The sequence below is a fragment of the Rhinoraja longicauda genome, chromosome 21 (genome assembly GCF_053455715.1).
Source record: "Rhinoraja longicauda isolate Sanriku21f chromosome 21, sRhiLon1.1, whole genome shotgun sequence".
In the NCBI taxonomy this organism is placed as follows: Eukaryota; Metazoa; Chordata; class Chondrichthyes; order Rajiformes; family Arhynchobatidae; genus Rhinoraja; species Rhinoraja longicauda.
In genome coordinates, this window is record NC_135973.1 from 20908266 (window position 1) to 20935114 (window position 26849).

A 26849-nucleotide genomic window follows, 5' to 3' on the forward strand; every position below is an offset into this window, starting at 1 on the left:
TCTGTGCTGTACAACTCTCTGACTCTATTCCTTTGCAATGGAGTGTGGGAGAGAGAAAAACTGTAGATAGGGCTTGATATATTTGACTTTCACCAATAACAACTGAATAATTACCTCAAACACCTACTTCATTTTCTCTTGCCGCTGATACTGTTACATTCATTTCATAACATGAGCCATGCATTTTGTTTGAAAATGCAGGTATCTTCAATAGACTATTGACCAAATACATTTTTTTGTGGGTGTGAGTCAGAGATGCAATAGGGAAAATAAAGCGCTGGAGGAACTCAGTAGATTAGGCAGTGTCTGTGGAGAGAATGAGTAGGCGACGTTTTGGGTCAGGACTCTTCTTCACACTAACAGTCTTCTTCAGACTGACTAACAGGGAACCTACAGAAGAAATACAGATGGCAATGGTCAGCTTAGAATGTGTCAGGAATTTATATTGCCATTAGCAATTTAGTTGCAATTTATTATGCTCCAATATTTGATTCATATAAGCTTTATTTATATAAACAAAAAATATCTGAATTTGCCAAACAGAAAAATGCTCCTCATCAATACCAAAGCTAAAGCCTGAAAAATTCAAGCCCAAATTATATTTAACATTGTAGACAATATGGGTATGTGGTGGGCAGTCTCAGGAGATTGGTCAATACAGATGTGGCAAGCTCCACCCTAAGGTTCTGAAAGCAGCTGATTGGGACTGGTTGGACAGAAACCAAAGCTACCACATTTTAAATAAACAATATTTCTAAAAATATCTTTGCATAACAGCTGCCAAGTTCTGCTATGCCGGGAATTTAAAGCATAGATTTTCCATTGTACTCTGCACTACCTCAGGGCATCCAAGACCGTCAATGAAGTGCCTTATGAAGTACAGTCACTATTGAGGTATAGGAAAATAGCAACCAATATGTGTACAGCCAGCTCCAACAAACTGCAAAGGTATTTATAGAAACAGCTCAGGTTTGATGTACGGGCTCAACCCAAAATGTCGACCATCCCTCTGGTACTGATCAACTCCTTGAGCTCTTTCAATCATTTGTTGTTATTCAGAATTATTCAAAAATACAGCAAGGAAATAAGCCCTTCATCCTACCAAGTCCACAACAACCATCGATAACCCGTAGTTTTTTTGTAGTTTTAGAGATACAGCGTGGAAACAGGCCATTCGCCCCAACGAGTCCATGCCAACCAACGATCATCCATATACTAGTTCTATCCTACACACTCAGGACAATTTACAGAAGCCAATTTACTTACAAATTTGCACGTCTTCATGTTCTACGTTATCCTACTTTCGCATCCACTCTACCCACACAAGGGGAAATTTAATGTAAAAGCCAGCACGTCTTTGGGATGTGGGAGGAAATCGGAGCACCCAGAGTTCAGGATCAAATCCTGGTCTCTGGCGCTATGAGACGGCAGCTCAACCAGCTGCACCACTGTGCTGCCAATATTTTGTTCCCAATTACAGCATCTGCAGTCTCTTGTGTCTCCATGTTGCCTCATCTGTAATCAACAATCTCCTGAGTTAATTGCCTGGTTTTAGTGAAATTTATTAGCCCTTTGCTGGATAGGTTATTTGGCTGGGGAAAAGCTGAGAGAGACAAGGAACTACAGATGCTGGTTAACAAAACAAAGTGCTGGAGTGACTCAGTGGATCAGGCAGCATGTCTGGAGGAAATGGACAGATGAAATTTTGGGACGGGACCCTTCTTCGGACTATTGTAGTAGGGGGGAGAAAACTGGACAAGGAGTGGGGGCAGGACACAACCTGGTAAGTGATGGGTGGAGACAGGCGAGGGGGGAGGTTTGATTTGCAGATGGATGGGGTAAATGACAAAGGCTAGAGATGATAAGGAGATAAAAGAGTAACAGATAAGGAGAGAAGAGGAGTGAAATGTAAAGCCAGAGTGAGGGACTGGGAAAGGGATTAAGAGGGAGGGGGGAAGGGAATGAGGGATAGTGGGAGAAATAGGTGTGCACCAGGGTGGGGCATAAGAGACAGAGGGGAAATGGGCATGGGGGATTCACTTAACATCTTAGGATAAATAAGTTGAGAAAAACATGATTTAATTTAAGACAAAAAACACTAACAACATAAAGCTGAGGGAAACACGGGTTAAAGATAATGATCCCTGGAGTTTTTAAATATTTTAGAAGCTTCATGAATAACATATTGAAAAACTAAAACAGGTCCAGCTGTTTTTTATACCAGTGTTCTGTTTTAATTGGTAAATACCATTTCCTGCACATTAACTAAGTTGACTCCTACAGTCTAACTTGCCAGATCAAAGAACAGATGGTGACTATTTATATTGTTAGGAAGACTAATGTGCAACAAAGAATCCACTGTTGGTTTGCCTTTTATTGAATTTCAGCTTGTTTTGATTCTATAAAGGCGGTAACTGTATCCTCTACACACAAGGGCAAAAGGAATTGTCTTTCACTTAACATCTTAGGATAAATACGTCAAAGAAAAACATGATTCAATTTAAGACAAATACACAGTGACAATATAAATAAATGAAAAAAATCCTTTCTAAAGCCTTTAAATGCATATCAGCTAATCATTGTGTGATGTCGGTGAGTGTACCTGTATAACTTTATGCATTAATTCGTGATTAGGGGTTCAAATTATTAGAAGCTAATAACATTGTGAGGGGTCACGTTCTTTCATAACTAACGGAGAGTTCACTGGGGTTGGAAGGGGTGACAAATATGAAGGGAAGCTACACAAGAACTGGAATGAGGCAGATTTGGCAAGCATACCTTACATGGACACATTGGCCCGGGTTTTGATGAGTTTCGCCTGCAGTTCCACGTATTGGAAAACACAATTTCCTGTTCAAATGAAGGTCCTATTGTATTATTAGACACTGGGCCTCTACTCGTTGGAACTAAGAAGGGAGGTGATCGTATTGAAATATTTTGAAAGTCTGTTTTGACAGGGTGGATGTTGAGAGAATGTATGAAAGTATATAAATCTCAGAACAAGGGGGACCCATGAAATGTGCAAGAAAAAGCCAGGGCACCTGGAGGAAACCATGCTGTCACAGGGATAATGTGCAAACTCCACACAGGCAGCTCTTGCGGTCGGAATTGAACCTGGGTCTCTGGTGCTGTGAGGCACCAGCTCTACCAGCTGCACCACTGTGCTGCCCATTCTGCTTTGAATTAACTCAGTGACTGAGCCTCCACAGCCCTCCCGGGTGGAAAATTCCACCAGTTGACCACCCTCTGACTGAAGAAATTTCACCTAATTTCTGTCCAAAATGGCGGACCCCTTGCGTGAGACTGTAATATTGATGCAACCACAAAGAAAGCCTATCAATGCCTCTACATCATACAGATTGAGAAGATTTGATATGTTGACATCTCCTTGTGAAAATCAAATCTAAACTGTAGATACTGGAAATTTGAAATAGGAAATGTTGGAAGCATTCAGCAACTTCTGTGGACGAAAAACAGAGTTAATGGGGGTTAGGGTGGCATAGCTGGCAGAGCTGCTGCCTGACAGCACCAAGGACCTGTGTTTGATCCTGACCTCCCATGCTGTCCGTGTGCAGCTTGCTTATCCTCGCTCTGACCACATGGGTTTCCTCCGTGTGCTCCGGTTGCCTCCTTCATCCGAAGATGTGTGGATTTGTAGATTAATTGACTTCTATAAATTGCCACTAGTATGCAGGGAATGGATGAGAAATTATGATAACATCGAACTGGTTTGAACAGGTGACGAATGATGGTGTGGACTCAGTGGGCTTGTTTCCATGCAGTATTTTCTAATCAATGTTTCTGATCTAAGAGTGTTTGTCAGAACAATGTCAGACAAACAATGCATGGTTTCCTGAAGACTTTACACTCCTCACTGAACATCACTAAAGATATTTTTTTAAATTCTGAGATCTAGTAATTGACAGCAAGGCTGACATTTCTTTCCCATCCCTAATTACTCTTGAGAAGGTTGCCATCTGTCTGATGCATTCACTTCCACTTTCATGGTGTTATTAGGAGGGAAGGACCATCAAAATATTTCCAGGTCTGGAAAATGTGTGATTTGGAGGGGAATCTACAGATAACAGTTCTCCATGTGTTTGTCTTGAGTGAACCAGGTGAGTGACTGCAGTGTTTTTTAGAGAAGATATATGTACTGCTGCTTTGATGGATTGAATGTTTAGGATACCAATCAAGCATCCTGAAAGGTTTTAAGATTGTTTAGTGTAGACACAAAATGCTGGAGTAACTCAGCGGGACAGGCAGCATTTCTGAAGAGAAGGAATGGGTGATGTTTCAGGTCGAGACCCTTCTTCAAAGATGCTGCCTGTTCCACTGAGTTACTCTAGCATTTTGTGTCTACTGTAGGGACATACGGATTGGCGGGGGGGTCTCAAACCCTCGGTTGGGCTAACGGGTCACGTGGTGCGGGAGCGCGAGGTATAGGAGTGTCTGGCGCCAAACTGGAGAGATTATATTATATTATATTAGCTAGTTAAGTAGTATGTGTCCAAAGTAAGTGCGTTGCGTTTTGTCATGGTTTTTACCAAGAATAAAGTCTTTTGATAACATCGCTCGATTTGGACTCACTACATTGGTGACCTCGAACGTAAGATCTGAAGCGAACACGCAGAATGTCACAGGTGGGAGCGAGCGCGGGCGAGGTTCACCTACCGCCGTTCTGGGCCCATCAGCCGCACCTGTGGTTCGTGCAGGCGGAATCCCAGTTCCATCTTAAGAGGGTGGAGAAAGACCAGGAGAAGTTCCACCACCTGGTGAGCTGTCTGCAGTCGGAGGTGGCTGCGCGGGTCAGTCAATACCTGACCAGTCCACCCCAAACGGAGCAGTACGTGGGGCTCAAGAGGCTCCTACTGAGGACTTTTGGCTGATGCCAGACCCAGTGGGCTCTGAAGCTCCTCCATTTACCAGAGCTGGGGCAGCGGCTACCGTCGGAGTTGATGACCGAGATGCTGACCTTGGTGGGCGACCATCAGCCGTGCATGGTTTTCGAAGCGGCTTTTCGGGAGAAACTACCCCGGGACATCAGGCTATTGTTGGCCGACGTCTCGTTTGAAGATCCGGTAGCTTTCGCCGAGAAAGCCGACGCGCTCGTCAGGGAGCGCTGTCGGTGTCCATCCGTCCAAATGCCAATTCGGCCTGTCGGCGGTAGATTTTTTGGGTCACCGGGTTACACCCACCGGTGCCACTCCTTTGCCAGCTAAGGTGGACGCGGTCCGCTCTTTTCCACGCCCTACTACCATCAAGGGTTTGCAGGAATTCGTGGGCACGGTGAACTTTTATCACCGGTTCGTGCCTGCAGCAGCTCGGGTCATGCGCCCCCTTTTTCAATGCCTCGCGGGTAACCCCGCTGAGTTGGTATGGTCCGCAGCTGCAGAGACGGCTTTTGTCGCGGTCAAACAGGCCCTCGCCAACGCCACCATGCTGGTGCACCGGCGCTCCTCCGCCCCCACGGCTCTGACGGTGGACGCCTCAGACGTGGCGGTGGGTGGGGTTTTGGAGCAGCAGGTCGAAGGTCACTGGCAGCCCCTGGCGTTTTTCAGCCGGCAGCTCTCGCGAGCCGAGCTCAAATATAGTGCGTTTGATAGGGAGCTCCTGGCCCTCTATTTAGCAGTCCGCCACTTCCGTTATTTTTTTGGAAGGCCGCTCTTTTGTGGCCTACACGGATCACAAACCTCTGACATTCGCTTTTGCTAAGGTTTCTGATCCGTTGTCGGCTCGCCAGCAGCGGCACCTCACCCTGATTTTGGAGTTTACAACCGATGTCCGTCATTTTGCGGGTAGGCTTAATGCCGTTGCTGGTGCCCTGTCCCGGCTGGCCATTCCCTCCGTAGCCGTGGTAGGCGGACAGGTGGATTTCCAGGAGCTAGCGGAGGCTCAGCGCCTGGAAGGAACTGCCGGGGTGTACGCCTCCACAGCCTTGGGACTGCGTTTGGAACAGGTGGCGTGTGGCCCCACAGGTACCAAGTTGTGGTGTGACGTTTCCCTTCCACGCCCTCACCCGGTGGTGCCTGCCGCCCTGCGGCGTAAGGTTTTTGAGGCCATTCATGGCCTGGCACATCCGTCCATCAGGGCGACTTCAGCCATGGTGGCCGCCCGGTTTGCCTGGCACGGCCTGCGGAAGCAGGTGACGGCCTGGGCACGTGCCTGCATTCCGTGCCAGACCTCCAAAGTTCATCGCCATGTCCAGCCCCCATACCAGAGATTCGAGGTTCCCCCCGTCCGTTTTTTCCACATCCACGTGGATTTGGTGGGTCCATTGTCCTATTCCAGGGGTTATACTCATCTGCTGACGGTGGTTGATCGGTTTACACGTTGGCCGGAGGCGCTCCTGTTGTCGGACACCTCGGCGGCCTCTTGTGCACGGGCCCTGGCATTGCATTGGGTGGCCCGTTTCGGCGTCCCGGCTATCATCACCACAGATCGGGGAGCCCAGTTCACCTCCTCCCTCTGGGCCGCGCTGGCACAGTTGTATGGGTCTCGCTTACAGCAGACCACCGCCTACCATCCCCAATCCAACAGGATGGTTGAGCGTTTCCTCTGTGCCCGACTGACCGGCCACGATTGGGCTGACCAGCTGCCTTGGGTCCTCTTCGGCATTCGTACGGCCCCAAAGGCTGAGCTAGGCACATCCTCGGCCGAGCTCGTCTACGGTTCGCCCCTGCGGGTGCCGGGTGACATTCTGTTTGCCACCTCTCGGCCCCCCGCCGCCTATGGTTGGGCCCGGGCCGCCGTTGCCGATCAAGCGCTCTCCGTCACCTACACCCTCCGCTCCCGTGGCCCCTCCATCGCCTCTAGCGGCGGCGCCCTCCCCGCCTCCTGTCACGTTGGCGGTGTCGGTTTCCCCCCTCCATACGCATTCCGGGAGGGAGGTCCGGGCGCCCGTGAGGTATGGTTTCGAGGGTTCTGGGGGGGGGGGGGGGGGTCATGTAGGGACATACGGATTGGCGGGGGGGTCTCGAACCCTCGGTTGGGCTAACGGGTCACGTGGAGCGGGAGCACGAGGTATAGGAGTGTCTGGCGCCAAACTGGAGAGATTAGATTATATTATATTAGCTAGTTAAGTAGTATGTGTCCAAAGTAAGTGCGTTGCGTTTTGTCACGGTTTTTACCAAGAATAAAGTCTTTTGATAACATCGCTCGATTTGGACTCACTACACTACCTTCGATTTAAACCATTTTTTCCCCCTCTACTAAGATTCTTGAGTAGTGCTCATACAGGCAAATGAAAAGTATTCCATCACCCTTCTGACTTCTGATAGGGAAGGATTTGGGATCTCAGGAGGAGAGTCACCCAGCCTCTTACCACCTCTGATAACCATAGAATTTAGGTGAGTGGTCCAGTTGAGTTTCTGGATGACCCCCAGCATGTAGATGGTGGGGATCTCGGCAATGATATTTACTGTTTAGTATAATGAGTAGGTGATTACTCTCTCTCTTGCTTAAGATGGTTATTACCTGGCACTTTTGTGGCATGATTATTACTTGGACTATCAGCCCATCACTGGAGTCTTGTACGCAGGCAAGAAGTCAAGAAGTTGCAAATGGATTGAACACTAAGCAATCATCAGGGAACATCCTTAATGCTGATCTTCTAATGGAAGTAAGGTAATTGAGGAAACAACTAAAGATGATTGACCCCAGGGATCTATTCCAAAGCAACGTCACCCTTCATGTCCTAGGATGACATCATTGACCTCTATCTTGTGCAAGTTATGACTCCAATCATTGAAGTATTTTCTCTCAGATACCCATTTGACTTCAGATCTGGACAATAACACCTGCCTTGCTGTCAAAGGCGGTTCCTCTCAGTAATATATTTCTTTAGTCCATGTTTGGGATAACCATTCATCACGTTGATTCCTGTGGGATCTTGCTGTACGGAGATTTGGTGTACAAATCGGCAACTTTCTACCAATGAAGGCGCTGCTTTAATGTAATTCTTCGTCGTCATTATATATAAAATGAACAAGAAAACTTGGACACGCAACATCCCTAGAAAGGGAAAGCCAGACCACAGAGACAGGTCGCCCATGTTGCTGTTGTCATTGGCGACCATCGGTCCCACCCACATTGTCACGTGGTCCGGAGGCGGACAATCGGTGGCGTCACGTGACCGGATGACGTAGTGGCTTTGCCGACGGAGTCGCGAGCGGCGCGGACGGCGCTAACGGTTGCTTGGAGCGTCGCTTTAAACTCGGTTCAGTCGCCGGTTAAAGCGCTCGTCGGTCTTCAGGCTCTCCGGACCCAACCTTGTTTCCGCCATGGTGTCGAGAATGGAGGAGGATCCGCCGGGTAAGGATCGTGGGGGCGAGGAGGAAGGGATGGGTTTGAGTGTGAGAGCGATCAGCGTGAGGGTGGATCAGGGTGAGGGGAATCGGCGGCGGTGAGGAGGATCATGGTGAGTGGGATCGCAGTGGAGGTGAGAGGGGAGGGTCAGAAGAAGGGAACCAGGAGGGTTGGGGTGAGGAAGGAATTAGGCTGAGGAAAAACCGGGTGGAGCTGAGGGAGAAATCAGGGTGAGGGGAATTGAGGTGGGAGAAATCAAAGTATGGGGAATTGACGTGAGAGGGATCAGGGTGTGGGGGATTGGGGTGAGAGGGATCAGGGTGGAGTTAAGGGGGAAATCAAGGTGTGGAGGATTGGGTTGAGAGGATTTGGGATGGAGGTGAGGAGGGAATTAGGGTAAGGGTAATCAGCGAGGGTAGGAGGGGAATCAGGGATGAGGGGGGAATCTGGCTGAGGGGAACAGATTGGAGGTGAGGTCAGGGTGAGGGGGGGGAATTGGGGTGAAGGGGATAAGGGTGGAGGCGAGGAGGGATTAGGCAGAGAGGTCTGGAGAATGGTGGCGATTGCGTTGGGAAGGGGAATTGTGGGGATGATCAGGCTGAGGGGTGGAAGGAGAGGAATAAGTTTGGGAGTGAGGGTGATTGAGCTAAGTCTGGGATTGGGGTGGGTGAGGATGAGGTGCTATCAAGGGGATCTTGTGGATTCTTGTTTCGCTCCCTGCTTTCACAGCCTCCACTCGGACAAACGCCCTGTTCCTTTGGCTGTGGTTCCCTGTTATCGAAGGGAGGGGAATTGGCGTGAGAGGGATCAGGGTGTGGGGGATTGGGGTGAGAGGGATCAGGATGGAGTTGAGGTGGAAATCAAGGGCTGTTAGTGTTGGGGTGGGTGTTTGTTTATGTCTACCTCTGCTCAAAAAGTAACGGGCTGCGCATTACCAAGCTGCCTGTTTATGTCGTTGCCACTGTGTAATAAACTTGTTGCTAGTGACATTAATCCAGCAATACTAATGTGTATTAAACCTACATGTATCATGGACCTGTGTATGCGTGTAACCTAAATAGTTATATAATTGCAGTCTGTTTACGTAGGTTTATCGGGTGGTTTTAACCTCTTTTCCATATAGTTTGGAAGATGGGGTGATTTTCATTTTGCTGTGTTTGACTTGCAAATGATGGCATTGCATTGCCTCTAGTGTTGTCCAGAGTTGTGTAATATGATAACTCCACCTGCGTGTTCGCTATTGGTTGTGTTTGTGGTCTGGTTCAAGTTAAATTGAGTGAGATTGTCTGTTTTAACTTTGTTGTAATGCAATTTGATCAGTCATTTTGTTGATCATCATTAGTATTGAACGTGCAATATTGTACTGTCTTATTTGGTCACTAGTTCCCCAGTAGTTTGCTCAGTACATCTTCAGTAATGTGAACTAAGAGATTGTCAATTGATTGTGAGGTTTATTTCATTTAAAAATCTAACTTGGTTACCTCCTACTATCTGATTCCTATTTACAATAGGTGCTATTTACAATAGGAGTAGGCCATTTGGCCCTTCGAGCCATTCAATGTGATCATGGCTGATCATTCACAATCAGTACCCTGTTCCTGCCCTCTCCCCATACCGCCTTACTCCGCTATCATTAAGAGCTATATCCAGTTCTCTCTTGAAAGCATCCAGAGAATTGGCCTCCACTGCCTTCTGAGACAGAATTCCACAGATTTACAACTCTCTGAGTGAAAAAGCTTTTCCTCATCTCCGTTCTAAATGGCCTACCGCTTATTCTTAAACTGTGGCCCCTGGCTCTGGACTCCTCCAACATTGGGAACATGTTTTCTGCCTCTAACGTGTCCAATCCCTTAATAATCTTATATATTTCAATAAGATCCCCTCTCATCCTTCTAAATTCCAGTGTGTACAAGCCTAGTCGTTCCAGTCTTTCAACATGGTAGGGTCACTGCATAAAGATCAAAATCCTTGGATAATTATTCTGCTAACTCCCCCTGCCCTTTGCTAACACCAAACTATAGGTTGCTATTGCCCATTGTGTGATCATAACCCTGCCAACAGCTAACTTATCAGAATCTCTGGGTACTCTTTGATTGCAGTGGTTTCATAACATACACTCATTTATCAGCACAGTTGATTGGGAGAAAATATACAGCACTGGGAAACTAGGAAGGCCATCTTAGACCAGGTGCTAAGTAATACTTTTGATATTAAAATGATGGTCATAAGTTCATGTCATAGGAGCAGAATTAGGCCATTTGGCCCATCGAGTCTACTTAATGTACTTTTGATGTTGAGTGAAGCAAAGATCATTGGCATATCCTTTGCAAGTAATTAGCTGCATGGGTGCAATAGACATGAGAAATATGCCCAGCTATCTGTTTTCTATTTTAATCTGCATTCCTGTAACCTTCAAATATTCATTGTTTCCAGTTGATAGTGTTGTAACTATTTTAGCAGGATTCCAAGATGATCACAATGCAAACTTGGCAGGAGGCATAAACTATTTGGTGTTACTGTAGTTTACTAAATTCCATGTTTCTCTGCTGATGATTGGAGAGGTTTGGACAACTTTCCTGGGTGATAACTGATGTTACAAACTGTAGTGCTGCTTACTCCACTGTGCCAATCCTCTGCCATTGTAGTTCTCTTGACTTAATCTCAGTCACTTTCAGTTTTGCATTGTTCAAAGGTCACCTTTTGGTGCCTGGTGAGGATATTTTATATTCCACTACGTGTGATACTACAAGGAAAAAAACCCAGAGGTATAATTAAAAGCAGGGTGTTTCAGCCAGCAGACACTTGTTAATGTTGACTGTTTACATTTTGCTCTTTGGGATGAAGGGGGTAATTTGTGTATGTAAGATAGTTGCTACATTGGTCTTTGCAACAAATTCCTCTTATAAGTAATTTATTGGACCACTTCAATTTGCCTTCAATGTCCACTCAATTGAGATAATACCCATTACCCTCTTTTCAAAGTATTTTCATTAGAGCTCATCCAATTCTCATGACTGGGGATGATATCCTTTGTTTGTTTGCACGTTCTCTTTCATGTACATCTGTTTCTTTCTTCAGAATAGATTTATCAGAAGTACTAGCCAGCAACCCACTCTGCTGGGAGATACTATCCAACCCTGATAATACTTTTCCTATAAAATATCCTCTTCTTTTCCTGACAAAATGTGAAAAAGTGCCCATAAATGCAATTTATCTTTCCTATTCCATGACCTTTCTGTAATGTGCAGCATTAGCTGTTTTTTCCATATTGCTTCTCTTGTCACCAGCCCTTCACTACCTGAAATTGTATTCTGATTCCTGCTTTCATTCCTTGAATGGTTATGTTTCTTGCAAGGGAAAGATCTCTAAAGAATTCTCTGAACAGGTCTAATTTTACTCTAAGAAGTGCTTCAAACATGCATTGCAGGAGAGCCTTGAGGCTTTCGTCTTGCTTGTGGGAGCTTTAGTCAACAGACATTTCAAAATGTATTTTGCGGATGGAAGGAAATTGTCTGAACTGCCTTGAATTAACTTGTATTAATGTGGGTCAATACAGATTTATTGAATTAACTGATTCCGACTGGGATCAATACCATTATTTTAAGGGGTGGGTTCTGGGGTGGAGCGGAAGAGAATGAGTGGAAAATAATAGATAAACACTTTTTCCCACATAATTGATTTCACCCACGGAGACATTAACACATTAAAAATAAAGTTGGTGTTCTGCCTTAATAAAGTGGGACTGAAAAGGAGAAGGAGAAATAATTCAGTGACTTGTTTCAGTGCAAGTAATTGGAATTGAAGAATAATGCTTTTGAGTTGTCTGCTGTATTTGCATGTGTGTTTGTTCCTGAGGAATTGTCTAACTATAATGTACATCTTATGTTGGAGAAAATGAGTTTACTTTAATTCCTCTATGTTTGTATTCAAAATATGTGAAAATAGAATGAAATAAGATTGTGATACCGGGAAATATGAAATGGTCTATAACGGCAAAAAAATAAAGAAAGAAGCATGTTATCTCAATGGTGACCATTTAAGAGGAGAATCTGGGGAAATCTGGTATACAATTAATAAAAAGTCTTAGTACACTGGTATAGCTACCAATTAGGGAAGCTAACAGAATATTATTTCTTGAATACAAAAGTAGGGAGTTATGCCTCAGTTATGTAGGTCATTCGTAAACCACCTATGGAGTGTTGTGCGCAATATTGATTTTCTTATTTAAAGGTGGATTTAAATGGATTAGAAACTGTTCAGAGATTTAATAGATCTTCTGAAAGGGAAGGTTGGATAAACTGGCCTTGAATATGCTGGAGTTTAAAAGGGTAAAAAATGACTTGGCTGAAACATAATCCTGACAATTCTCGATAGTCTGGGTATGAACAGGATTGTGAGAGAATCTAGAATGAAGAGTGAAGAGTCGACAATAGACAATAGACAATAGGTGCAGGAGTAGGCCATTCAGCCCTTCGAGCCAGCACCGCCATTCAATGCGATCATGGCTGATCACTATCAATCAGTACCCCGTTCCTGCCTTCTCCCCATACCCCCTCACTCCGCTATCCTTAAGAGCTCTATCCAGCTCTCTCTTGAAAGCATCCAACGAACTGGCCTCCACTGCCTTCTGAGGCAGAGAATTCCACACCTTCACCACCCTCTGACTGAAAAAGTTCTTCCTCATCTCCGTTCTAAATGGCCTACCCCTTATTCTCAAACTGTGGCCCCTTGTTCTGGACTCCCCCAACATTGGGAACATGTTATCTGCCTCTAATGTGTCCAATCCCCTAATTATCTTATATGTTTCAATAACTGCAGATGCTGGTACAAATTGAAGGTATCACAAAATGCTGGAGTAACTCAGCAGGTCAAGGCAGCATCTAGGAGAGAGGGAATGGGTGACGTTTTGTGACCCTTCAGACTGAAGAAGAAGTCTTCACCCGAAACGTCACCCATTCCCTCTCTCCTAGATGCTGCCTGACCTGCTGAGTTACTCCAGAATTCTGTGATACCTTCGAAGTGATGATGTTTGTCAACTGGTTTAAAGTTGGATTTTTTTTGTGCAAGGGGGTATGTCAAATGGTGCTTTGTTGGTTTTGGATATAAAATTATTTGGTCTGAGATAGAATCTATGGCATTTTGTTTTCGCAGACTTGCAAACATATAAAACTAAGATTAACTTTCAAAAACAAGTGTAATTATTTTCCTTGCGACCATACATGCTGTGCACGTGTGTAGCCTTTGGCACCAGTTAATAAGGGGAGAGAATGTTTTTCAAGAAATGCCAAAGATTTATGTGGTTGAGAATACAGGCAGGATAGGAGGCAATTGTAACTAACAAGGTGTGGTGTTTCAAAGCTTGGAAAGTCTCAGATCTAACAAAGCTGGATGAAATGACTTGCAAACTGTATCAAAATGCTTGATGGAGGTAGAAAGAAACTGGGAAGACCTCACAAAAATGTAAACATGGGCGGGGAGGTGGTGGGATTGGAGAGGGGATAAGAATTGACAAAAATCTGGTAATCCCGATTTTGGCAATCCAAACTATCTCTGTTACATTGACAACTGCATTGGTGCTACCTCCTGCACCCATGCAGAACTCATGGACCATTAACTTCCCCACCAATTTTCATCCTGCACTCAAGTTCACTTGGTCCACCTCCGACACCTCTCTCTCCTTTCTTGATCTCACCATCTCCATCACAGGAGCTAGACCATTGACTGACTTCTATTGTAAACCTACTGACTCCCACAACGATCTAGGCTACACTTCGTCCCACCCTGCTTCCTGCAAAAACTCTATCCCCTACTTCCAATTCCTCCTACGCTGCATCTGTGCCCAAGATGAGGTGTTCCACACCAGGCCTCATTCTTTAAGGAACGGGGACCTCGTCCATCATAGATGAGGCCCTTGCACGGGTCACATCGGTATCCCGCAGCTCTGCTCTTGCTTCCCCTCCACTTAGTCACAACAGGGACAGTGTCCACTTAGTCCTTTCCTTTCACCCCACAAGTCGTCGCATACAACACATAATCCTCTGACATTTTCACCACCTCCAACGGGATCCCACCACTAGTCATATCTTCCCATCTCCACCTCTTTCCGCCTTCCGCAGAGATTGTTCCCTCTGCAACTCCCTGGTTAACTCATCCCTTCCCACCCAAATCACCCCTCCCCATGTATCTTCCCTTGCAACCGCATGAGATGCAACACCTGTCAATGGACCATAGGTGCAGGAGTAGGCCATTCGGCCCTTCGAGTCAGCACCGCCATTCAATGTGATCATGGCTGATCATTCACAATCAGTACCCTGTTCCTGCCCTCTTCCCATACCCCCTGACTCCGCTATCATTAAGAGCTCTATCTAACTCTCTTGAAAGCATCCAGAGAATTGGCCTCCACTGCCTTCCCTATATCTCATCTCCACCCTCGACTATGTCCAGGGCTCCCGACAGTCCTTTCAGGTTAGGCGGAGGTTCACTTGCACCTCCTCCAACCTCATCTACTGTATCCGTTGTTTAAATGTGTACTCTTATACATCGGTGAGACCAAATGGAGACTGGGTGATCGTTTCTTTCATTCATTTGTTCTATATCTCTCGAAATCACAGTCTATACATCTCTCGTTTCCTTTTCCCCTGACGCTCAGTCTGAAGAAGGGTCTCGACCTGAAAGGTCAATTGACCTGAAGGGTCTCTCAACCAAGATAAAATCGTGGAACTGCAATGTGTCTCTCTAAAAGAGACTGTTTTATACATGTATCATTGAGGTTAAAGTGGTGCCAAAGGAGTGGAGAAATTAGTTTTAAAAGGACACACTTCTCTGATTTTCCTTTAAGTTGATGATCTCCTGCTATAGAATGTTTAAATGAGGCAGCAGGATGATTATTTTAGCAGATAAATTTGGAATTTTACAGTAATTTGAAAAATAACTCTTGGGTACAAGGAAGGTTGACATCAAGTAGGGCGAGAGTGATTAATGATAAAATGGCAGCCAGATTTCCAAGAGTAACATTTTACCAAACAGCAAGGGAGTAATTATTGAGTGAAGGATATCATAAAACAAACAGCCAGAGGTAGCTGGAAGGGATGTAAATTAGAACACCACTCCTTTTATATATAAAAAAAGCATGACACATTGATGTGCATCAATTCTTTTTTTGTAGTCATTTATATAGGAGGAAAATGTTTCGGGTACACGTGGGCGCAATATTTGCTGGTCTTCAGTAGAATATTCAGGCTAAATGTATACTTGTCAAAAACATTTATTTTGAAGAAGGAGCAATTGGAAAAATGATAATTGCAGTGGTCATTGGAGAGAAGATTTAAGCAATTGTTTATGTGCGTAGGAGTGAAATGTAGAGTGGTCGTGGAAAATGAGCCGGTTAATGATGACCAGTGTTGCCCTAGAGGGTTTGAAGTCTGGATTTTATTAGGGTCACTAATGATGTCCATAAGGAAATTATAAGCAAAATGTTTAAATTCGTGATGATTTTTTCAAATGTAGAATTCATCCTATTTTTGGCCCTCTATTTTGGCTCCCTTTTATCGACAGGATGTGAAAGTGGGTTGCAGGAATGCTCTAGTGCATATTCTAGGGACTAGACTTATTACTGCCTCTGTAGTGACACTATCCCCTTCCCTTTCTTTTCCTTCCATGGACCAATGCTTCATCAGTTTTAAAGCTGAAATATGCAAAATTGTGTTGTAACACAGTGCCAAAATACCATGGATTAAATCATGGAATTCCCACCAGTGTTGTATAGCAAAACAACATTGTTAGTTATGTAAATGAAAGCTTGCTGTGGGGACATGAACCTGTTGGATTGCAAACCAACTGATGCCCTTTCCTGCCCTTGCATGGGTAATGTTTTGATAAATTCTCAACTCTATTTGTTCTGGTTTTAATTTGTTTCTTTTCTTGCCTGTACCAGTTTTCATTATACTAGAGCTATGGAGCAATGGGTCAGATCTGCAACCCACTTTCACATCCTGTCTTGTTGCTCGTTATTGCCCATGGCATATATGGCACACGTTTGAAGGTGTTGCCTCTGGCATCTAAACCATATCAGTTTAGTGTCATTGTGTAATACAGTGCAGAAGCAGGCTCCGCAAGATAAATGCTGAGCACCATAATCTTATACGAATCCAGCTCTTAGTCCATAAATGTTGTGAGGGTACCTGCCTCCACCACTCTCCCAGGTAGTGTGTTCTAGATTCTAGCACACTCTGGGTGGAAATAAATTCCTCCTCCGATCTCTGATAAATCTCTTACCCCTTTCCGTAAACATATGCTTTCCAGACCTCTGGTATGGGGAAAAGCTTCCTAAAACCACCTATCTATGCCTCCAATAATTTTGTGTATGACTATCATTGCCTACCTTGATTTCCTCTACTCGGAAAAAAACCCCCAAGGCCAGCCTATTCAGTCTCCCGTGTAATTGAAATGATCCATCCCAGATAACTGATGAGTCTCCTCTGCGCCCTCTCCAATGCAGTCACATCTTTCCTTTAGTATGGTGACCAGAACTCCATGCAGTTTACAGCATAACTAGTGTTTGATAAAGTCATACCATATCCTCTCTGTTCTTGTATACTATAAGTTTGTTAATCCAATGCTCTGTGAAGATGGCAGCAAGGTTTAAGAAAACATGCAGTATCATCAGTCTGAAGGAGGTTACCGACCTGAAATATTGCCTGTCCATTTCTTCCACAGATGCTGCTTGACCTGCTGAGCTCCTCCAGCATTTTGTGTTTTGCTCAAGGCACACTGTACTTGGAATTTTATACCAAGGCCACTCTGTGCCTCAATATTCCCGACAACCCCACAATTCATTGTGTATGTCCTAACCCTGTTTGTCCTCCCAAAGTGAATCAACTTACACTTACCATGATTAAATTACATGCAACATTGCTCTGCCCATTTTACCACCTGAACAATATTATCTTGTACCTCCAGCTGTGCTCTTATCAATAACATTTCAAAACATTTACCCTTGTGGATGGATAAATTAAAAAAAATGTTATGGCATTCAATGAAGATAGGAAGAAAAATGTGCCCTTTTTTCTACCCTGTCTGATATTAATCCCCCAGTCTACAATTTTGCGGTTGATTATCAATGGGCTGAAGGGCAGTTTTCATGCTCTGTCTTTCTATGACTTTAGTAGAACTGGGCAATTCTGTTCTCTGGATTGTACATATCTAAATCATTTTCATATTTCTCACTCCATAATTGCTGCTTGACTTTGAGTATTTCCAGCATTTTTATTGTTTTAAAAATCTAGTTATTTCTTTTTGTTGCTGCTTGTGGGGATTGCAGTGCCCAAAGTAGTTTCTCTGATTTTTACCTGTCAACAATGACTACACTTGCAAACCTGCATGGCACCGATGCCTTTGGTGGAAAAGTATTAAATAGGATTCAATATTCAGTAAAGTGTATTTAATACAAAAGGAAAGGTGGAAATTGCTTTTACTTACTGGGGTGACATGGAACATTGGTCATGGGACAAGTTTAAGCATAATGCATTATTGTTTTGTGGAATGTCATAGAAGGTGCTATGCATATGTGAGTATGTTTGTTCTTTAGGTTGGTGTTGTTAAGTAGGCAGGCATGGCCATCTGTTGCTTTGCTCAATACATGAGTAAACCTAGGTGATTAGCGTTCAATGTTTGTAACTAACTGCCTGGCTAATTAAAACAGATCATGTTAAAATTTGCGTCGTAAAGGAGCAAAAATCAACTGAGAAGTTCCTCTTGCATGTACACTTATTTCATAATTCTCCAATTGCAGCATAAGTAGAGAGCATGTGAGAGGATTGAGATGAGAATAGTTTGGGGAGCACAAGGGAGAGTAATGCAGGTGTGACGTGAGGGGGGGGGGGGGGCAATATCAATGGATTACTGTAGGGGTGGCCAGCACTGAGGGAATACTACAGAGTCACAAGGGAGTGGGGGGCAACACCAGAGGTTTTATTTTGCAAAATTATACTTGTAACAGTTATAAAAGTACAAAACAGTGCTTTGTACGTTGCCATGCATACTAATAGACTCACGGTTCTGCATCTTTGCATGATATCAGAATGACATCAGTTTTTTCTTAACATATATTACACGAAAAAACAAGCTGAAGAGTTCCAGTCCCTTAGTTAGAAAGGGCTGGAAGGTTTTAGATTTTTATGGTAGCTGCACGTTGTCTATACGTTCCTTTGAACAAAGCCCTGGAGCATTTAGTTTTGGAAAGATGCTTGCACTGGAACACCAGCAAGTTTTAGGCAAACCTAGGGGTCATTTTTCCATGTTGAGAATCTTCCATCAGCAGTTGAAGTTTATTTCATTGCAGATCTCAGAAGAGAGATGTACCATTGCAGGATGAGGATGGGTTCAAGAAGTCCACGCATCATTCTGACTTGGACTCAGTTTCTTCACCTTTTCTGGATTAAAATTCTGGCAGTCCCTCCCCTTCATCGACAGCATGGCGGCGAAGAGAGTCAACAGCTTCAAAGATATAAAGCTGGGTATGCACATTGTTGCCATCAAATAGAAAGCTCATCAACGCTTTATAGAATACTTCCTTAGAAGATTGAGGAGATTTGGTATGTCACCGAATACTCTATTGTACTTCAGATGTAGGGAAGAGAGTAGACAGACTGATTGCATCATGGCTTGATTTGGTAATTTGAACGCCCACGATTGAAGGAGGCATGAAAGATCAGTCGATCACAGATACTGACCTCCCCACCATCAAAGGGATCTACTGAAGGCCTCAAAAAGGCATCTAATATCATCAGACCAAAAGCACTCAGGCCATGCTTTAATCTTGCCGATCAGGGTAGGTACAGGAGCCTGAAAACTTTGACCTCCATGTTCAAAATCAACTTCTTTCCAGCAACTATCAGGTTCTTGAACACTACAATTCTAAGCACAACCCTACCTCAGCAACTGTGATCTATTCTGGACTTTGGTTTGGTTGCACTACAGACTTTGGTTTTGCACTGTTATGGTCCGGTACTATTACTGATTATTCATTCATTATATTACACATTATTGCATATTTATTTGTGTGTTATTGCATTAATGGAATGAAAATCTATTATTGTAGCTGCATTGTTTTCACTTAAGGGTTTCTACAATACATTTTAGATTTAGATTTTTTAGATTTAGAGATACAGCGTGGAAACAGGCCCTTCGGCCCACTGAGTCCACGCCGCCCAGCGATCCCCGTACATTAACACTATCCTACACACAATAGGGACAATTTTTACATTTACCCAGTCAATTAACCTACATACCTGTACGTCTTTGGAGTGTGGGAGGAAACCGAAGATCTTGGAGAAAACCCACGCAGGTCACGGGGAGAACGTACAAACCCCGTACAGACGGCGCCCGTAGTCAGGATCGAACCTGAGTCTCCGGCGCTGCATTCGCTGTAAGGCAGCAACTCTACCGCTGCGCCACCGTGCCGCCACATCCCAAATTTTTGACAACTAATGAAATACCTTTTTGAAGAAGTCGCTGTTGTAATATAAAGGATGAAGACTGTTAACTTGCTTACAGTGACTAATTTAGTGGTAATAGTTCAGATGAAAATATTGCCAAAATGTATACACGAGCTACATCTGCAAATATAAAATACTGTTTTATTAACATCTGCAGTTCTGGAGTCAATCTCGACTAAATCTTTTCCAAATTCATCTCATAAAGCTAACATAAATTCAAATGCTTAGACTGTCTTTATTCCCATCGGCTAATAGAGGTTAATAAAATCTAATTATCTGTATTTAAAATAGCAGGAGCGTATAGAAGTTAATTGGGATAAAGCACATTGGATTTTATTCTAAAAAAATTATTATATTTCTCATCGAGGAATAATGGCTGTCTTTTGGGGGAAGGGAACAGTTCTCGAGTAAAATAGGCAAACAGTAATAGGCAAATGGAATTCATCTTATTCTGTTAGGATTTATGGATAGTTTTAAATTGTGGGCGTAATTGGAAAGGGATGTACTTCTGTGTGTTTGTGCATGATATTGTTCTACTTGCCTTGGCAGCAGGGTGGTGCTGCATTCACTACATTAACACTTTATTGAGGGATTTTCTCTTTTGTGAGGGGTGGTTTATATGTGTTGGAGCTTATAAGTAGAGGACATGATCTCATTCAAACCTATTATTTCAGGTGCAAATGCAGTGTGAGTGGAGGTGGGGGGGATAGAGGGAGAGCAACTTTACTTTGGACTTTAGAGATGCAGCGTGAAAACAGGCCATTTGGCCCACCGAGTCCACACCGACACCGTACACGAGCACTATCCTACACACAATTTACGGAAGCCGATTAACCTACAAACCTGTACGACATTGGATTATGGGAGGAAACCGAAGCCCCAGAGAAACCCACGTGGTCACTGGGAGAACGTAAAAACATCACCCGTGGTCGGGGTCGAACCTAGGTCTCTGGCGCTGTAAGGTAGAGACTCTTACTGCTGCTCCACTGGGCTATTCCTCCTGTAGATGTTAAATGCATGAGGGGCACAAATATATGTGTATTTCTGCAATGTAGATACAATTAATATTGCCTTGCAAAGTAGTTAAATTCTGAGAGGGATTGACAAATGAGAGGCTTGTTTTCATCCTGGCTGAAGAGCCTTGCTGTAAAGCCATGTGAGTAGTGGTGTACTGGGCATGGTATTGATCTGGTATTGAAAGGCATCATTGAGACAGGGACAGGCTCTCTCTTTTCTGACTGGATGTATTCTTGGAAGTTTCAAAACCATGTCTTCATAGCTTTGACTGCACCACAGAGTGTCACAATGTTTATTACACAGAGAGTGGTGTCATAGAGGGTTGGTGGTGGAGGCAGGTGCAATAGTGGGTGGCATAAAATGCTTTTCGATAGGCAGAAACTAGAAACTGCAGATGCTGGTTTACAAAAAAAGATACAAAGTGCTGGAGTAACTCAGTGGATCTGGCAGCATCTCTGGAGAACATGGATTGGTCGGGACCCTTCTTCAGACTAGAGAAGTATCCCAACCTGAAAAGTCGCAACCTATGTTCTCCAGAGATGCTGCCTGACCCACCGTGCACTTTTTAATTGGTTGGGCACATGGATATGCAGGGAATGGAGGGATATGGATCACATGCAGGTAGAAGAGATGATGTTTGGTATGAACATTGGTCCGAAGGCCTGTTCCTGTGCTGTACCGTTTTGTCTATGTTTTGTATTCTGAATGGTGTGATTGGTACATACTGCAGATGAAATAGAATTTTGGGTGGTAAAACTGTCAGTAATATTCCTTGTTTCTTGTAATATTTGCGGGTTTCCCTGATTCCGGCTAAAATTTCAGCACAGGATAACTGCACTCCATTTATATTATTCAATCGTGCCTGCAGAATTAATATTATGTGTGTCTGATTTAATCTGTGTACTTCAGGAAGAATACTTTATTGGCGTAAAGCACTTGAGCATTTTGAAAGGTGCTGTAGAAATGCAAGCTTTTCTTTTTGTGGAGCCACAACACAGCCATTTTGTGAGAGAAATGTTTGTTACCCGTCTCTATCCACAACAATAATTGCGCACATGCACACGCGCATGCATGTGCACAGAGAGAGAGAGAGAGCCAAGTGTCACATTAGCAGGAGGATGTAATGCTGGATGAAAAAAAAATTGGAACGTTCTCATGGCTCAGTGGGTCATTCAGATTTTAATTGTGCGCTGCTCTGTTGTGGAAAGGGTAGGGTGGGAATAAGTTACATAATGGATCACAGAAAGCTAATCTAACTAAAGCAGCAGGAACTAGGTGGTGCTAATCGTACAAATATGCTCCATTGCTCCAACTATGGCAGTGGTGTGCACATTTGCCAAGTTTCCTTCTATTTTCAATACTAGGGGAATCCAAATCTGAATAAAAAATCCATGCATCCTCCAGTACGGTCATAACTAATGTGGAGTCATTTAGATATAATTAATGTTTCCCATTGATAACTGATGTGATTTGACACACAGTTGTGCAGCTGGTAGAGTGCCTCCTCACAGCACTGGAAATTTGGTTTTGATCCTGACCCCGGGTGTTGTCTGTGTGGCGTTTGCACGTTCTCTCTGTGATTGCGTGGGTTTCCTCTGGGTGTTCCAGTTTACTCCCACATCCCCAAGAGGTGCAGGTTTGAAGGTTAATTGGCCATGTAAATTGCCCCTAGTGTGGAGGGAGTAGATGAGAAAATGGGAAAACCTGGAAACTAGTGTGTCGCCATGGACTCTGTGGGATAAAGGACCTGTTTCCATGCTGTATGTCTAAACGAAACTAGTTAAACAATGTTGTGTTTATGTAAGCATGACACAGAGTTCCATGGCAGGAATCGGCTTCTTTCTGCCAAACATCTCCTGTCACTCAGCTTAACCATTAACCTTTTGGTTAAATCTGGAGATATGCAGCTTGCTTTAGTCTCTTGCCCTTTGTATCTGCTCTTGGGAATGGTTTCTAACTGCAACCCTGGTCATTCCTTCCTACCCACCCAAACCTGTGACTACAATAAGCATTTGCCAAGTTTCCTTTTGCTTTCAATGCTGGGGGACTGAAATCCAGAGGAACAGGCCTTCAGACCACAATGTTCATGCCAAACATCATCTCCTCTGCCTGCAAGTGATCCATATCACTCCATTCCCTCCATATCCATGTGCCCATCCAATAAAAAGTGCAAGGTGGGTCAGGCAGCATCTCTGAAATAGAAAACCACACATTCTTGGGAATGTTGATAACCCAACCCAGCCTGATTCATACTTTTGTGGTCTGATGTTTTTATCTCTCTAATTTTCCCACGGACTTCCTGTTTTCCCATACTGCCCTTCTCCTGCTTGTCTCTCATCTGTGCAATGATTCTCAAGATCCATTGCCAGCAAGCTGCCTGTATTTAATCATCCAGTGGTGCAGTGATTGCCTTGAACTTTCCCATCTCCCTTCTTCCCTCTCCCTTGTGCCCCACCTGGACACAGATGTAGATTTTTTGATGGAGGGGAGGATTGCGCTGTAATGGAATGGGCTGATTCCACCATGCTCTGCAGCCTCTTGCGTTCTTGTGCATTGGAATCGCCAATGATACAACCAGTTAGGGTATTTTCTATGGCACATCTGTAAAACATTGTACTAGTATTTGGAGACATAACTTCCTCAATCACTACAATCTTTTCTATTTCTGTGCCTCAAGTTTTGGTCTCTTGATTGACCTTTCCCTAACTTAAATTGTTCCACAATAAAAACAAAAATTCTGGATAAACTCAGTAGATCAGGCAGCATCTACGGAAAGCTGCTTCATGTTGATCTGATGAAGGGTCTTCGACCTGAAACGTTAACTATTTCTCTGTCGACAGATGCTGTGGTTTCCCGTTTTTTTCGGCTCATATTTCAGACATCTAGCTTTTGCCATGATTTTGATTTTCATTAAATTGCTCCATCTCTGGTGGTTGTACATTCAGCTACCAATTCACAAAGCTATGATATTTCATCAATGTTTCTTTAAATCTCACCTGCTCCAAGGTAATCATCAACGTCCTCATTGAATGGCCAGAGTATATTAGCTTGGTGCTTGATCCTGCAAATATTTTTGGATAATTGTACATATGCAGCATGCTTTACCTGATAAAACCTGATTCAATCATTTAGGGTGAAGTGAGAGTGTGAAGTCGTCACCCGTTAAGATAATATGGATGTTATTACAACAATAAAGTAATGTTCTCCTGGGACCAGCTTTAGATGAGTTAAAAGCTGCTTTCACTTCAGTGCCATTTTTCAGTTGAATTTGACAAGATGGTGCATGTTCAGATTGTTAACTGCTATTCACATATCCCAGCACCAAATATATAGAGTATGTTTCCAGTGGGCTGTAGACTGGGATGTGGGAGTCACTAAATGGTGGTTATGGCTGAGAATGCAACAGGGGCCACTGTATACTAGTATTTGAGCACAGAATGCGAATTGACATAAGCTTGAGTTACAATGTGCTGAGGCACAATGTTAAATGAGGTCAATGGCAGCACTGAATATTGATAATCTTGCAAAGATTTCAGAAAGTGCACGGATTCTTCTTTCAACGTTTGTCTGACTCGCCAGTACTGAAACAAATTATTTATTGTGTGGTGGAAGCAAAATATTGGACATGAGCCCACCACCTAATCCAAATCCATATCACGATTGAAATTAGTTGGAACAACTGAGGGTGATGAACTTGAAGGGAAGTTTACAGACCACATTTCTCTTCTTGTACAAAATCATAGAGATCCTGCATTTGCATTGAATGGCAGTTCTGATAACATCAGAATATGTGCATAGGACACGCAGCATGTTGCATGGTTGGGGAATTTTGCTTGTAAGTGGCAAACTGGATTATTTTCTTTACATAATCCAGTTGTGCCACTTATTGAAATTACATAAGTGCCCAAGTGTACAGAAAGCATCTGTGGCCTTTATCAGAAATAAGTAAGGAGTACAAATCAACAAATGCTGCATGCATTTAGGCAGCATTAGGTAAACAATTAAGCAGTTTTTACAGAAGGAGAAATAACATTAATGTTAAAAAGAAGGGCCTTTACCTGAAACGTTACCTATTCATATTCTCCAGAGATGCTGCCTCACCTGCCGAGTTACTCCAGCACTTTATGTCCTTCAGAGTTGATGTTTCAGGTCAATAGGAGATAGATTTAAGGCAATAGACAACAGATCCTGATCACATTTTAAAAAGTAACTAGAAAAAACCCCATAGAACTTCATGGCTGTAGACCAAGAGCTTAAAGGCCTCAATAGCTTTTTTTTGTGGGAGGTTTGGTGATGGTGCGGCTCAAATCAGTGGCCACCTCCTGTATTGGAAATAATTGAGTTTAAGTATTTTCCTTTTGAGGGAATAAAGCTGAGGCCGAAGCAAGAATAATTTTTATAATTTACTTGCTTGTACTGAATCTCTGAGGCACAGCCCAATATTTTAACATTTCTTGTTTGCCCCAGTTACCTTTCCCCACTGCTGGGTTTCATTCTTCAATTTCCTCCTCCGCCACAAGGAATTTTGAGAATTTATTTTATATATTCCAGCTCTTTCAACAGATGTGTCAGGAAATGCTCCTGGGCGAGGAAGGCTCACCAACTTCCTTTTCAGGGTCGCAGGTTATACTCACCACGGGGAACAAACTGGTCTCACAGTACCAAAAGCTACAACCAGTAAACAATGTCAAACAGCACTGACGACTCACAATGTGCTTCATGTTTGTAAACCCATTCAGGGAGTTTGTCCCACAGCTGCGCAAGCTCCACATAAATGTGGTTTGTTTCTTATCTCTCTCTACATGGTTGCATTCTTCTTTCTCTGTATGTGCTTGATTTCTCATGTTATTCATAGAACTCTCTCTCGCCCATGCACCAGCCCTTATGCACTCTCTCATGCACTCTCATGAACTATGGGTGTGGTAAAGGGAGAAGCTGGAGAGGACAAAGATCAGCAAACTACTCTGCATTGCTGGAATCATTATCATTTTTCTTTTCCTGACTGTACTGTCAAACACGTTTAAATACGGAAATTCCTAAAGGGCATGTTAAGTTCAGTGGGGTTGATTAGGAATTGTGTCCAACTCCCAAACCATTTTCCACATCATTCTTCCTTGTTTAACAATACTTTTTGATTAAAAACAAAATGTTAGACTCGGTTTAGTTCATTACATACGAAATGATGCACTTGAACTAAGATAATGAACCTTAAAATTGGAGGCGGATATTTTGCAGGTGAATGAGGTTCAGCCTTCTTAACACAGTGGATTGAATGCCTTGAAGTTTCAGTTCAAAACTTTCAGAATTTAGACTCTTTTTGCTGGGCAAACGTATTAAGTACAGAACCATGGTGGAACTTTGTAGCAGCAGTTATGATGTTATTGAATTGGGCGAGGGTGCACGCTCGAGAGGCTTACTGATTTGTTGTTTGTACACCATGCAGAAATATAGGAAGAACCATTGATCTTTGCAGTAGGAGTTGTTCGATAGACTTGTCAAGTTGGTTTGTTTGACTTTTATGAGAGTATCCGGTCTTGCTTTGCAAAATGTATACGACTTGATTATCTCCTTTGGCAGATGGAGACATAAGAAACTGCAGATATTAGAATCTTGAGCAGAACACAGTGATGGAGGAACTCAGCAGCTCAGCCAGGCATTCCCTTCACAGATGCTGCCTGACGTGCTGTGTTTGGGTTTTAAGTGGATTAAAGATTCCATGAACTATTTCAGCTGGAGTAGCCAGTAATCAGTTAATTGGCGATCGGAGTTGAGTGATGTTTCACAGGTATTATGGCTTCCGTGGAATCATAGCTTAATTTGGTTCCCAAGAAACTCTTGGTTTGTGTTGATTGAACTTGTGAAATCTGCTCAGCCTGCCTCCTCCTTGACATCTTTGAACACACAAGAAGTTGAGGATGATGGAATCTAGAGAAAAAGATAAACTGCTGGAAGAAGTTCGCAGGCCAAATGGCACCTGTGGAGGCAAAGGGATGGTCAACGTTTGGGTCGAGGACCTGCATTAGGCATTAT

General features: G+C 43.6%; 1 protein-coding gene across 1 annotated transcript in view; it reads left to right on the top strand.

The window, feature by feature from the left end:
- The first annotated feature begins 8161 nt into the window (after positions 1-8161).
- LOC144604033 (cytohesin-3) overlaps positions 8162-26849 on the top strand; it is a 68416-nt gene continuing 49728 nt past the window's right edge. The window contains exon 1 of the mRNA XM_078418054.1: positions 8162-8313. Coding sequence (XP_078274180.1) covers positions 8283-8313 — 31 coding nt within the window. The 5' untranslated portion in view covers positions 8162-8282. The remainder of the gene's footprint in view (positions 8314-26849) is intronic.